At 41.1% G+C, this 15,559-nt stretch overlaps 1 protein-coding gene across 1 annotated transcript; it reads left to right on the forward strand.

Moving 5' to 3' along the window:
• The first annotated feature begins 143 nt into the window (after window positions 1-143).
• On the forward strand, window positions 144-4,579 carry tmem231 (transmembrane protein 231). The gene is made up of 7 exons (XM_021594723.2): window positions 144-692; window positions 967-1,133; window positions 1,219-1,347; window positions 1,477-1,620; window positions 3,378-3,459; window positions 3,592-3,697; window positions 4,006-4,579. The coding sequence occupies exons 1-7, from the start codon at window positions 554-556 to the stop codon at window positions 4,166-4,168; spliced, it is 930 nt and encodes a 309-aa protein (XP_021450398.2). The 5' UTR covers window positions 144-553; the 3' UTR covers window positions 4,169-4,579.
• The last annotated feature ends 10,980 nt before the right edge of the window (window positions 4,580-15,559 follow it).

The following is a 15,559-nucleotide window of genomic DNA, read 5'->3' on the forward strand; positions in this document are numbered from 1 at the left end:
GAATTGAGTTATTGCATATGCACACTTCTCAGAGTAGGCATTCCCTAACGGAATATGCAGACGTGCCTAGAAAGCGCCAATAGGATCTCGCTAGCTCATGCATGGCTCTGCCCACCTGGTGCCTTGCTTGGTATGCCCACTATGACTCGCTCCAATGTGTTCACATTGGAAATGACAGCCCGTGGTCTATCTTGATTTAGTTGTAAAAAGTCTTTGGTACAACAAGGATTTGTTGCCAGGAAATCAGCCGCTGCAGCCATGGTAACCTCTGAACGCTAAACAACGGGAAGTAGTTTTAAGCTAGCAAGACAAAGTGGCGCGACTTGTTGGAGAATTCGATTCGAAGTCAATAACAATTTCCTGTAAGGACCTCCTAAACGTGATACTGCCAACTGTTTTTCTAGAGCTGACTTGTGCTTTTGGATTTAGCTACTAGCTGGTTACAAGCCCTATATTTCTGTTGGAACGCCACGACCTCTCTTGCAAAGTAACCACATTAGCCTTGTAGCTACTACTAACTCTAGCCAACACCCCTTGCTAAAAACTATTCGTCATGGCTTTTTATGAAGTCTATTCTCACCCTGCTTCAATTAGATACAAAACAAGCGTTTGCACCAAAGCCACGTTGTTTCTTGGTATTGTCTTGTGTCTCACCTACATCCCACCCCTCCTGGTTGCTTACAGGAGCCAAGGTAACGTCAGTCAATTGCAAAATATTTTACTTAGGTAGCTAGCGCGAGTTGAACTCGATCTTTATATAGCTTGTTATGGAATTATTCAGTTTATGCTAGCACCTTTCTCAAGGTGATAGAACTCCAGCAAGATAACCTTTCGACACTATCATCGCTATCTAATTGAAATCAATGTATGTTGCAAATCCTCTGTTGTTAACCTTAGCTAAATGTTCTCGTTGTTGGTGACACTTTGATTTGATACAATATTCTGGTATTCCTTTTCTCTATTTAGGGTTCTGGGTAAAGAGGAGTACATATGAAGAGCAACCTGTTGTTCGGTTCCAGTACCAGGTTCTGATAATTGCAGCAACAAGCACTAGTGGTGACTATGTTGCGTGGAGCACCTTTCCCAATTTTAATAACATGCAAGGGACTAACCTCAGAATTCCTTCTATCTCGGTAAGTATGAATAGTACTATTAAGATGGTGCTTCTTAAGTGACACAAAGATCACTCACTGATCTCTGGGAATGTTGTGAATGCAGGTGCGAGAGGAAGACCAGAATCAGGATGGGAAGTTGGACCGTTTGAAATTCCGACTTGACCTTCCCCTTCGGTCTGATGAACAAGTGTACAGCATCCAGCTACTACTCACCTTCTCCTACCAGCTGTTTGTATGTCGTCGCCCCCCCCATTCAGTCCGACACAATGTCCAATGCATTCACTACATCCATACAGTTCCTCTCACTACTACAGTCTCTTTTTGTATTTCACTTCCATCTGTCTCTCTTCCCTCTTTACAGAGAATGTCCACTGTGGTGATGCAGACACTGGCCTTTGTGCAGCATTCCTCCTCAGTTCCTGGCTCTCAGCTCTTCATCAGTGGAGATCTGCGGCTCCAGCAGAGAACCCCACTTCCACACCGTGGTCTACACACTGTATACAATGTGAGGGCACATTCTCTCTCTGTATCTCTCTCAGACACACAACACATAAAAGTATTGTTCATTGTAGACATGGCCCTTAACCACAGGTTTAGAATAAAATTACCAATTATCAATCTTTATATTAACCATTAGGTTACCTGACGCTGTATTAGTGGTAGGGGCAACTTTGACCTACTCCTGCTGGGACTCCAATGAGCACATGTAATAAAGCTTAGTCAGCAGTCTGAAGTTTCTCCACTTGTGCTGCCAAATAGCTAGATTTATGAGGGTGCGACTGGGTAAGACGTTTCAGGGTTCATCAGTAATAGCCGAATCAGGTGGAAGTGGCGTAACATCCTTTACACACATACACCCCAACAGTTTGTATAACAAAGTATACACTTAAACAAAGCTCCATCATTGTAATATTGACACTACAAGCATTTACTCCCAAAAGTCAAATATTGGTGTTATACTTCAGTGCACCTGAATATGTCATGACAGTGACAAACCTTACGTCCAGGAATCTTAATCAAATCAAATTGTATTTGTCACATGCGCTGAATACAACAGGTGTAGGCCTTACAGTGAAATGCTTACTTACAAGCTCTTAACCAACAATGCTTCAAGAAGTTTTAAGAAAAATTAGTTTTAAGTAAAAAAGAGAAGTACATTTAAAAAAAAATAAAAGTAACAAATAATTAAATGGCAACAGTAAAATAACAATGTGGAGGCTATATACAGGGGGTACCGGTACAGAGTCAATGTGGAGGCTATATACAGGGGGTACCGGTACAGAGTCAATGTGGAGGCTATATACAGGGGGTACCGGTACAGAGTCAATGTGGAGGCTATATACAGGGGGTACCGGTACAGAGTCAATGTGGAGGCTATATACAGGGGGTACCGGTACAGAGTCAATGTGGAGGCTACATACAGGGGGTACCGGTACAGAGTCAATGTGGAGGCTATATACAGGGGGTACCGGTACAGAGTCAATGTGGAGGCTATATACAGGGGGTACCGGTACAGAGTCAATGTGGAGGCTATATACAGGGGGTACCGGAACAGAGTCAATGTGGAGGCTATATACAGGGGGTACCGGTACAGAGTCAATGTGGAGGCTATATACAGGGGGTACCGGTACAGAGTCAATGTGGAGGCTATATACAGGGGGTACCGGTACAGAGTCAATGTGGAGGCTATATACAGGGGGTACCGGTACAGAGTCAATGTGGAGGCTATAGACAGGGGGTACCGGTACAGAGTCAATGTGGAGGCTATATACAGGGGGTACCAGTACAGAGTCAATGTGCGGGGGCACCAGTTAGTCGAGGAAATTTGTACCTTTTTGGTAGAGTTAAAGAGACTATGCTTAGATAATAAATAGAGTAGCAGAAGCATAAAAAGGGGTCTGGGTAACACTTTGATTAGCTGTTCAGGAGTCCTATGGCTTGGGGATAGAAGCTGGTAAGAAGCCTTTTGGACCTAGACTTGGCGCTCCTCTACCACTTGCCGTGCGGTATTAGAGACAACAGTCTATGACTAGGGCCTTCCTCTGACACTACCTGGTATAGAGGTCTTGGATGATAGGAAGCTTGGCCCCAATGATGTACTGGGCCACACACACTACCCTCTGTAGTGCCTTGCGGTCGGAGGCCAAGCAGTTGCCATACCAGGCAGTGATACAACCGGTAATCAATGTTTAAATACTGCTTTGTGTACTTAACTTATATTTTGTGTGCTTCTTGACTTATATTGTCTAATTTATAATCTAGGTATCAGTAATTGATGGAGCAAGTCCGTTTGCAAGCGCATATGATCTTGCCAACGTCATTGGATCCTATCAGGATAGAAACTGTAAGTGGGAATTCTCATTTGCCATGTTTCTATAAGTTGATCACTGTTGAGTTGTATCTGATTACACGTAATTAGCCCACTCATGTGTTTGCATGCTGTTTCTCACTCTCACACTTCCCCTTCCTTACACAGTGACAACGTTTCTGTCCTGTCCAAGTCCAGTATGGACTGTGGGTCGAGCTGCTGGTACTCCCTTCCAGATAAATGCTAACGTCCGCTACCCAGTGGAGGTTGTCAGATATCCTTTATTGTGTGTCTGTGTGTGTGTGTATTGAAAAGACTTGTGAAAATATACCTTTCTCTCTGTTTGTGTTAGATGCTGCCTAACCAGTTTGACAATGCACATACTTTGGCAAGTTCAAAGGCCAGACATTCATGTTTACTTTCCTTATTGTCTCTTTGTCTATATGATTTCTTGCACTGGTATTAATGTTATATTGAATGTTTAGTTTGTCTAGGCCTACAAGTGCAGGGAAGACAAATATGATGATGATTTAGATTCTTTATTGCCAAACACACACAGTATTTCCTTGACTGAGCCTCCACCTATCGGCCTGGGTTCTGGGAGATGATCAAATTTGCCTGGATCCAGTACGTCAGTGTGTTGCTTATCTTCCTCTGGGTTTTCAACAGGATTCAGACCTTTGTTTTCCAGAATCAGGTGCTGCCGACTGTACCTATACCACTCTTGAAACAGCACCACTTTTGATTCAGTGGAACTGTTCACCTCCCATACTGAGGTACTGTGGAGGGAAGAGGCCACATCACCAAACAACTTACATTACAATGGCCAAATGTTCAGAAGATCAATACAAACACACACAGGATACAGTATTTTCCTTGCCTTCACATATACATTTACTTAAACATCACTAGTACACATCGCTACACACAAGGCATTCAAATATTTAGCTTCATCAGTCCGTGCTACTGAATGAACTGTTATGGAGTGATTGATTTTCAGTTAGCTATGTAGCGTTAGCCAGTGCTGTGTAAATGTTGAAAACAGATTTGTGATTATTTGTGAATGTGGAAAAGAAATGTCTAGTTTTTTTATGAATCAGTTTTTATTTTGTACATAGCTCTTGGCACTGTTAATAAAGCAGTGGTGGAAAAAGTACCTAATTGTCATACTTCAGTAAAAGTTAAGACACCATATAGAAAATGACTCCAGTGAAAGCCACCTAGTAAAATACTACTTGAGTAAAAGTCTAAAATAATTTGGTTTTAAATATACTTAAGTATCAAAAGTAAAACAAAGTATAAATCATTTAAAATGTCTTATATTAAGCAAGCCAGAAGACACAATGTTTTTTAATTTACAGATTACCAGGGGCACACTTGGACACTCAGACATAATTTACAAACAAAGCATTTGCGTTTAGTCAGTCCACCAGATCAGAGGCAGTAGAGATGACAACGGATGGTCTCTTGATAAGTGTGTGAATTCGACCATTTTCCTGTCCTGCTAAGCATTCAAAATGTAACGAGTACTTTGGTGTGTCATGGAAAATGTATGGAGTAAAAAGTACATTATTTTCTTTAGGAATGTAGTGAAGTAAAAGTTGTCCAACATATAAATAGTAAAGTACAGATACCCCAAAACACTACTAAAGTGTACTTTAAAGTATTTAAAACTTTAAAGTACTTTACACCACTATAATGATACGTTTGTACTTTCTCATTTTCATTCACTGATAAGATCAGAACGTGGGTAGTCTATATAGTCAGAATAAATACACAGAAGGGTGGAACTGAAATGCATTGATCGACGGGGCTGTAGTGGAGCAGGCCGAGAGCTTCAAATTCCTTGGTGTCAACATCACTAAGGACCTATCATGGTCCAAACACACCAACACAATCGTGAAGAGGGCACGACAACGCCTCTTCCCCCTCAGGAGCCTGAAAATATTTGGCATGGGCCCTCAGATCCTCAAAAAGTTCTACAGCTGCACCATTGTGAGCATCGTGATTTGCTGCATCACCACTTGGTATGGCAACTACTTAGCATCCGACTGCAAGGCGCTAAAGAGGGTAGTGCATACGGCACAGTATGCAGGGCCAGAGTGTCAGAGGAAGACCCTAAAAATTGTCAAATACTCCAGCCACCCAAGTCATAGACTGTTCTCTCTGCTACCACACGGCAAACGGTACCGAAGCGCTAAGTCTGGGACCAAAAGACTCCTGAACAGCTTCTACCCCCAAGCCATAAGATTGATGAACAGTTAATCAAATGGCTACCCAGACTATTTGCATTGAACTGCTTTTTTTTTGCACAGACATTCTTGCACTGGCTCTATGCACAATCACTGGACTCTACCCACAGTCACACTACACTGACACTCCAACACACACTACATACCCTCACACACACACATCCATATTAACGCCACACATAGACACACCTTCACACTTCATATACGTTGCTGCTATTCAGTTTATTATCTATCCTGATTGCCCAGTCACTTTTACCCCAACCTACATATACAGTGGGGAGAACAAGTATTTGATACACTGCCAATTTTGCAGGTTTTCCTACTTACAAAGCATGTAGAGGTCTGTAATTTATATCATAGGTACACTTCAGCTGTGAGAGACGGAATCTAAAACAAAAATCCAGAAAATCACATTTGTATGATTTAAAGTAATTAATTAGCATTTTATTGCATGAAATAAGTATTTGATCACCTACCAACCAGTAAGAATTCCGTCTCTCACAGACCTGTTAGTTTTTCTTTAAGAAGCCCTCCTGTTCTCCACTCATTACCTGTATTAACTGCACCTGTTTGAACTCGTTACCTGTATAAAAGACACCTGTCCACACACTCAATCAAACAGACTCCACATTGGCCAAGACCAAAGAGCTGGTTAAGGACATCAGGGATACAATTGTAGATCTGCACAAGGCTGGGATGGGCTACAGGACAATTGGTGAGAAGGCAACAACTGTTGGTGCAATTATTAGAAAATGGAAGAAGTTCAAGATGATGGTCAATCACCCTCGGTCTGGGGCTCCATGCAAGATCTCACCTCATGGGGCATCAATGAGCATGAGGAAGGTGAGGGATCAGCCCAGAACTACACGGCAGGACCTGGTCAATGACCTGAAGAGAGCTGGGACCACAGTTTCAAAGAAAACCCATTAGTAACACACTACGCAGTCATGGATTAAAATCCTGCAGCGCAAGCAAGGTCCCCCTGCTCAAGCCAGCGCATGTCCAGGCTCGTCTGAAGTTTGCCAATTACCATCTGGATGATCCAGAGGAGGAATGGGAGAAGGTCATGTGGTCTGATGAGACAAAAATAGAGCTTTTTGGTCTAAACTCCACTCGCTGTGTTTGGAGGAAGAATAAGGATGAGTACAACCCCAAGAACACCATTCCAACCGTGAAGCATGGAGGTGGAAACATCATTCTTTGGGGATGCTTTTCTGCAAAGGGGACAGGACGACTGCACTGTATTGAGGGGAGGATGGATGGGGCCATGTATCGCAAGATCTTGGCCAACAACCTCCTTCCCTCAGTAAGAGCATTGAAGATGGGTCGTGGCTGGGTCTTCCAGCATGACAACGACCTGAAACACACAGCCAGGGCAACTAATGAGTGGCTCCTTAAGAAGCATCTCAAGGTCCTGGAGTGGCCTAGCCAGTCTCCAGACCTGAACCCCAATAGAAAATCTTTGGAGGGAGCTGAATGTCCGTACTGCCCAGCGACAGCCCCGAAACCTGAAGGATCTGGAGAAGGTCTGTTTGGAGGAGTGGGCCAAAATACCTGTTCTATTCGGTGCATGTGACAAATTTGATTTAATGAAACATTTTTGTCAATAGTATTAAGCCTTATCTGAGTCTAGATCACAGAGAAGATCTAACCAGTAACCTGTAGTGACGTCAGACTGCATTTGTGTAAAGCCACTGTCAGCCACTTGTAGTAGTTGTTATTTGAATGTGTACATTGACAGCTAAAGCTGAAGTGTGTAGTATTCCTGTTTAATTCATAGCTCCACTTTCGTCCCTCTACAATATGCTTACATTTCAAGGTGTATTAACATACCTGTTACAGTGTCAGGCAGGGCTGAGGTATCTTTTAATGCCTTCGCAGTTGTGATATTTTCATCAGAATAGGTTTGGCTCTGCAGACTGTCTGTGTGCTTGTGTGTGAGCTTAGTGATAGGTGTTTGGGTGTGTGTTCTTGAAGGATAATTGAATTCAGTTGACTTGTTTTAGGTAAGTGTGTATTTATGTGTGAGCTACAGTTGAAGTCGGAGGTTTACACACAATTAGGTTGGAGTCATTAATACTCATTTTTCAACCACTCCATACATTTCTTGTTAACAAACTATAGTTTTGGCAAGTCGGTTAGGACATCTACTTTGTGACTGACACAAGTAATTATTCCAACAATTGTTTACAGACAGATTATTTAACTAATAACTCACTGTATCACAATTCCAGTGGGTCAGATGTTTGCATACACTAAGTTGACTGCCTTTAAACAGCTTGAAAAAATCCAGAAAATGATGTCATGACTATAGAAGCTTCTGATAGGCCAATTGACATAATTTGAGTCAATTGGAGGTGTACCTGTGGATGTATCTCAAGGCCTACCTTCAAACTCAGTGCCTCTTTCCTTGACATCATGGGAAAATCAAAAGAAATCAGCCAAGACCTCAGAAAAAAGTTGTAGACCTCTGGGTTCATCCTTAGGAGCAATTTCCAAACGCCTGAAGGCACCACGTTCATCTGTACAAACAATAGTACGCAAGTATAAACACCATGGGACCACGCAGCGTGTCATACTACTCAGGAAGGAGACGCGTTCTGTCTCCTAGAGTTGAATGTACTTTGGTGCGAAAAATGCAAATCAATCCCAGAACAACAGCAAAGGACCTTGTGAAGATGCTGGAGGAAACAGGGACAAAGTATCTATAGCCACAGTAAAACGAGTCCAAAACGACATAACCTGAAATGCCGCTCAGCAAGGAAGAAGACACTTCTCCAAAACCGCCATAAAAGAGCCACACTACGGTTTGCAACTGCACATGGGGAGAAGGATTGTACATTTTGGAGAAATGTCCTCTGGTTTGATGAAACAAAAATAGAACTGTTTGGTCATAATGACCATCGTTATGTTTGGAGGAAAAAGGCTTGCAATCCAAAGAACACCATCCCAACCGTGAAGCACGGGGGTGGCAGCATCATGTTGTGGGGGTGCTTTGCTGCAGGAGAGACTGGTGCACTTCACAAAATAGATGGCATCATGAGGATTGAAAATTATCTGGATATATTGAAGCTACATCTCAAGACATCAGTCAGGAAGTTAAAGCTTGGTTGTAAATCGGTCTTCCAAATGGACAATGATCCCAAGCCTACTTCCAAAGTTATGGTAAAATGGCTCAAGGACAACAAAGTCAAGGTATTGGAGTGGCCATCACAAAGCCCTGCCCTAAATTCTACAGAACATTTGTGGGCAGAACTGAAAAAGTGTGTACGAACAAGGAGGCCTTCAAACCTGACTCAGTTACACCAGCTCTGTCAGGAGGAATGGGCCAAAATTCACCCAACTTATTGTGGGAAGCTTATGGAAGGCTACCTGACTTGTTTGACCCAAGTTAAACTATTTAAAGTCAATGCTCTTAAATACTAATTGAGTCTATGTAAACTTCTGACTCACTGGGAATGTAATGAAAGAAATAAAAGCTGAAATAAATCATTCTTGCTACTATTATTCTGTCATTTCACATTCTTCAAATGAAGTGGTGATCCTAACTGACCTAAGACAGGGAATTTTTACTAGGATTACATGTCAGGAATTGTGAAAAACTGAGTTTAAATGTATTTGGCTAAGGTGTATGTAAACTTCCGACTTCAACTGTATATCCTGTCCTTGTCTTACTAGTGTATCTAAGTAACGTGGGTTCCTGTGATCATCCTCACTCATCTGTCTCTAAAAAGTGGAAAGTGTCCTTCAATGTACAGTAAATAATGGTGTATTAGTAATAATGCTTCTATAAAGGTTAAATGGCTCCACCAGTAGCTAAAGTACCTATTCAGGGTGCAATTTATTTATTTTGAGGCTTTGTTTAGCTGTGTAAATCATGTCTAGACATTTGATTTAGACTGGCAGATTAATGGCTCAGTTTCACCCTGTTCTTTGCCTATGGCAGTCTACTAAAGAATAAAAATTCAAAAGGCACTCGCACATCTGAGCAATATTTTTTGCAGGTGCATAGTAACAGTTGACCAAGATGAAAGAAAAAGGAAACTGCACACTGCTCTTGATAGTATCACTGATCTTTAATAAACTTACGTATCGGCCTCACGGCCTTCGTCAGAGCTTTTGTGAGTTTTTAAATTAGCACCCTTATGTAGACATAGACCCACCCACATCTGTTCCACACATGGAAAGGGGTTGGAGGCAAAGGGAAAAACAAATAAGAGCTACCAAATATAACAATATGCATTTCATAAATATTTGAATAAAGTGTGTAAATAAGACGTATTAAACACGTCTGTAAAACCACAATGAGGACATAGACCTACCGAACAAGTTTCTCATGAATCATTGGGTACATCGTACGAAAAACATCAGTAATCTGAAATAGGGGCATAATTAATGTACAAATTCACAACATAACGTACATAGGCATTTCATCATTAAGACCTTTAGGAAATAATGTCTGGAGGGTGAAAATCCTAAAACATTCTCTTTTACTCAGAGTATTATTAATATCACCTCCCCTGTCTGATATCTTAACTTTCTCTATGCCACAAAATCTAAAGGTAGAAATGTCATGCTTTAGGTCATTAAAATGTACGATGTACCCAATAAAATGTACGATGTACCGTTCCATAAAAATGGAGCTCTATAGGAGAAAGCCCTGCCTCCAGCTGTTTGCTTAGAAATTGTAGGGACAATTAGGAGGCCTGCGTCTTGTGACCGTAGCATACGTGTAGGTATGTACAGCAGGACCAAATCAGAGAGATAGGTAGGAGCAAGCCCATGTAATGCTTTGTAGGTTAGCAGTAAAACCTTGAAATCAGCCCTTGCTTTGACAGGAAGCCAGTGTAGGGAGGCTAGCACTGGAGTAATATGATCAAATTTTTTGGTTCTAGTCAGGATTCTAGCAGCCGTATTTAGCACTAACAGAAGTTTATTTAGTGCTTTATCCGGGTAGCCAGAAAGTAGAGCATTGCAGTAGTCTAACCTAGATGTGACAAAAGCATGGATTAATTTTTCTGCATCATTTTTGGACAGAAAGTTTCTGATTTTTGCAATGTTACGTAGATGGAAAAAAGCTGTCCTTGAAATGGTCTTGATATGTTCTTCAAAAGAGATCAGGGTCCAGAGTAACGCCGAGGTCCTTCACAGTTTTATATAACCATTAAGATTAATTGTCAGATTCAACAGAAGATCTCTTTGTTTCTTGGGACCTAGAACAAGCATCTCTGTTTTGTCCGAGTTTAAAAGTAGAAAGTTTGCAGCCGTCCACTTCCTTATGTCTGAAACACATGCTTCTAGCGAGGGCAATTTTGGGGCTTCACCATGTTTCATTGAAATGTACAACTGTGTGTAATCCGCATAGCAGTGAAAGTTAACATTATGTTTTCGAATGACATCCCCAAGAGGTAAAATATATAGTGAAAACAATAGTGGTCCTAAAACAGAACCTTGAGGAAAACTAAAATTTACAGTTGATTTGTCAGAGGACAAACCATTCACAGAGACAAACTGATATCTTTCCGACAGATAAGATCTAAACCAGGCCAGAACTTGTCCGTGTAGACCAATTTGGGTTTTCAATCTCTCCAAAAGAATGTGGTGATCGATGGTATCAAAAGCAGCACTAAGGTCTAGGAGCACGAGGACAGATGCAGAGCCTCGGTCTGATGCCATTAAAAGGTAATTTAACACCTGAAGCATTTCGTATACATTGTTTGTCTTCAGGAAGGCAGTGACTTGCTGCTCAACAGCCTTTTCTAAAATATTTGAGAGGAATGGAAGATTCGATATAGGCCGATAGTTTTTTATATTTTCTAGGTCAAGGTTTGGCTTTTTCAAGAGAGGCTTTATTACTGCCACTTTTAGTGAGTTTGGTACACATCCGGTGGATAGAGAGCCGTTAATTATGTTCAACATAGGAGGCCCAAGCACAGGAAGCAGCTCTTTCAGTAGTTAGTTGGAATAGTCCAGTATGCAGCTTGAAGGTTTAGAGGCCATGATTATTTTCATCATTGTGTCAAGAGATATAGTACTAAAACACTTGAGCGTCTCTCTTGATCCTAGGTCCTGGCAGAGTTGTGCAGACTCAGGACAACTGAGCTTTGAAGGAATACGCAGATATAAAGAGGAGTCCGTAATTTGCTTTCTAATAATCATGATCTTTTCCTCAAAGTTCATGAATTTATCACTGCTAAAGTGAAAGCCATCCTCTCGTGGGGAATGCTGCTTTTTAGTTAGCTTTGTGACAGTATCAAAAAGGAATTTCGGATTGTTCTTATTTTCCTCAATTAAGTTAGAAAAATAGGATGATCGAGCAGCAGTAAGGGCTCTTCGGTACTGCACGGTACTGTCTTTCCAAGCTAAACTTCCAGTTTGGTGTGGCGCCATTTCCATTCCAATTTTCTGGAAGCTTGCTTCAGAGCTCGGGTATTTTCTGTGTACCAGGGAGCTAGTTTCTTATGAGAAATGTTTTTAGTTTTTAGGGGTGCAACTGCATCTAGGGTATTGTGCAAGGTTAAATTGAGTTCCTCAGTTAGGTGGTTAACTGATTTTTGTCCTCTGGCGTCATTGGGTAGACAGAGGGAATCTGGAAGGACATCAAGGAATCTTTGTGTTGTCTGTGAATTTATAGCACGACTTTTGATGTTCCTTGGTTGGGGTCTGAGCAGATTATTTGTTGCAATTGCAAACGTAATAAAATGGTGGTCCGATAGTCCAGGATTATGAGGAAAAACATTAAGATCCACAACATTTATTCCATGGGACAAAACTAGGTCCAGAGTATGACTGTGACAGTGAGTGGGTCCAGAGACATGTTGGACAAAACCCACTGAGTCGATGATGGCTCCGAAAGCCTTTTGGAGTGGGTCTGTGGACTTTTCCATGTGAGTATTAAAGTCACCAAAGATTAAGAGCAGTGTGCGGTTTCCTTTTTCTTTCATCTAGTAAAGAATGCCTCTCTCTCTCTCAATTCAAATGGGCTTTATTGACATGGGAAGTGGTGTAAAGTACTAAAGTAAAAATTCTTTAAAGTACTACTTAAGTAGTTTTTTGCGGTATCTGTACTTTACTATTTATATTTTTGATTACTTTTACTTTTACTCTACTACATTCCTTATAAAAATGATGTACTTTTTACTCCTTACGTTTTCCCTGACACCCAAAAGTACTTGATACATTTTGAATGCTTAGCAGGACAGAAAATGGTCCAATTCCCTCACTTATCAATAGAACATCCCTGGTCATCCCTACTGCCTCAGATCTGGTGGAGTCACTAAACACAAATGCTTTGTTTTTAAATGATGAGTGTTGGAGTGTGACCTTGGCTATCTGTAAATTTAAAAAAGAAAGAAAATTGTGCATTCTGGTTTGCTTAATATAAGGCATTTAAAATCATTCTTACTTTACTTTTGATACTTAAGTATATTTTAGCAACTACATTTACTATTGATACTTAAGTATATTTAACACCAAATACTTTTAGACTTTTACTCAAGTAGTATTTTACTGGGTGATTTTCACTTGTACTTGAGTCATTTTCTATTAAGCTATCTTTACTTTTACTCAAGTTTTATAATTGAGTACTTTTCCCACCACTGGACATGAGAAACCTGTTTACATCGCCAAAGCAAGTTAAATAAACAATAGACAAAAGTCAGAAGACACAAAACATCAACAATAAACTATTAGAATTTAATAATAAATACTGAACTGAAGAATGATTTAAAACAGTAAAGTCATTTCAATTGTTATGTACAGTGTACAGTGTTTTAGCAAGGTGCAAATAGTAGGGGAAGATAAAAAGATAAATATTGGTGGTATTTACAATGCTGTTTCTGCTCCACTGGCTTCCCTTTTGTCATGGCAACAGGCCACAAATCTTGCTGCTGTGATTACACACTGCGGTATTTCTTCTAACATATATGGGAGTTTATCAATGCTTGATTTGTTTTCAAACTCTTTGTGGGTCTGTGTGATCTGTGGGAAATATGTATCTCTAATATGGTAATACATTTGGAAGGAGGAAGTACAGCTCATTTTGTGGGCAGTGGCACATAGGCAGACCTGGGCGTTGAGAGAAGACAGGCTATGTTCCTTTTGATGGTGTAAAAGGTCCTTCTTGCCTTGTCTCTTTAGATTGTTCACAGCCTTGTGAAAATGACCTGTGGTGTTGATGTTTATGCAGAGGTAGGTGTAGTTCTTTGTGCGCTCAAGGGCAACAGTGTCTAGAAATAATTTCTATTTGTTGTCCTGTCCACCATTATTTTTGTCTTACTGAGATTCACTGTCATGGCCCAAGTCTGACAGAATCTGTGCAGAAGATCTAGGTGCTGCTGTAGGCCCTCCTTGGTTGGGGAAAGAAGCACCAGATCATCTGCAAACAGTAGACATTTGATTTCCAAGTCCAGTAGGGTGAGGCTGGGTGCTGCAGACTGTTCCAGTGCCCTTGCCAATTCATTGATATATACACTGAGTGTACAAAACATTAAGGACACCTGCTCATTCCATTACATGGACTGACCAGATGAATCCAGGTGAAAGCTATCATCCCTTATTGATGTCACTTGTTAAATCCACTTCAAATCAGTGTTGATGAAGGGGAGGAGACCGGTTATAGAAGGATTTTAAAGCCTTGAGAGACAGTTGAGACATGGATTGTATATGTGTGCCATTCAAAGGGTGAATGGGAAAGATAAAGATTTAAGTGCCTTTGAATGCGTATGGTAGTAGGTGTCAGTCAGGTGCACCGGTTTGTGTCAAAAACTGCAATGCTGCTGGGGTTTTCACACTCAACAGTTTCCTGTATGTGTCAAGAATGGTCCAACATCCAAAGGACATCCAGCCAACTTGACACAACTGTGGGAAGCATTGAAGTCAAAATAAATAAAAACTAGGCAAGTCAGTTAAGAACAAATTCTTACTTACAATGACAGCCTACTTGTAAAGCCTCCCCTAACCCAATTGTGCACCGCCATATGGGACTCATGATCATGGCTGGTTGTGATACAGCCTGGGATTGAACCCAGGTCTGTAGTGATGCCTCTAGCACTGCAATGTAGTGTCTTAGACCGCTGCGCTACCTGGGAGTTCCAACATCCCTGTGGAATGCTTTCGACACCTTGTAGAGTCCATGCCCCAACAAATTGAGGCTTTTCTGAAGGGGGTTGGGAGGTGAAACTTAATATTAGGAAAGTGTTCTTAATGTTTTGTACACTCAGTGTATGTTGAAGAGGGTGGGGCTCAAGATGTATCCCTGTCGCACCATACAGCCCTGAGAAAAATGTGTGTTTGTTGCCAATTTTAAGTGCACACGTGTTGTTTGTGTACATTGATTTTATAATGCCATATTTTTTTACCCAACACTGCTTGCCATCAGTTTGTATAGCAGACCCTCATACCAAATTGAGTCAAAAGCTTTTTTGAAATACACAAAGCATGAGAATACTTTGCATTTGTTTGTTTGTCAATAAGGGTTTGCAGTGTGTACACGTGGTCTGTCGTACGGTATTTTGGTAAGAAGCCAATTCGACATTTTCTCAGGACATTGTTTTCACTGAGGAACTTGAAAAGAAATGGATACTCACTCTCTCTCTCTCTCTCTCTCTCTCTCTCTCTCTCTCTCTTTCTCTCTTTCTCTTTCTCTTTCTCTCTTTCTCTCTTTCTCTTTCTCTTTCAGTGACACAAACATGATGTCATTCTGGTCCAGTACCAATGTGTGGCTCATTTAGCTTGGCAGCCATTTCGGCTGGCCAGTTCAGCAACAGTCCCACCCACTGTAGCTCAATAAAACACTTTCTTTCCTTAACTTTCTGCTCAATATTACATTTTTCAATGTCACCACCAAAGAAGGTGTGATGTGCTCCCATATGTAGGGAATCTTT

This window comes from Oncorhynchus mykiss, chromosome 1 (assembly GCF_013265735.2).
Source record: "Oncorhynchus mykiss isolate Arlee chromosome 1, USDA_OmykA_1.1, whole genome shotgun sequence".
NCBI classification, from domain to species: domain Eukaryota; kingdom Metazoa; phylum Chordata; class Actinopteri; order Salmoniformes; family Salmonidae; genus Oncorhynchus; species Oncorhynchus mykiss.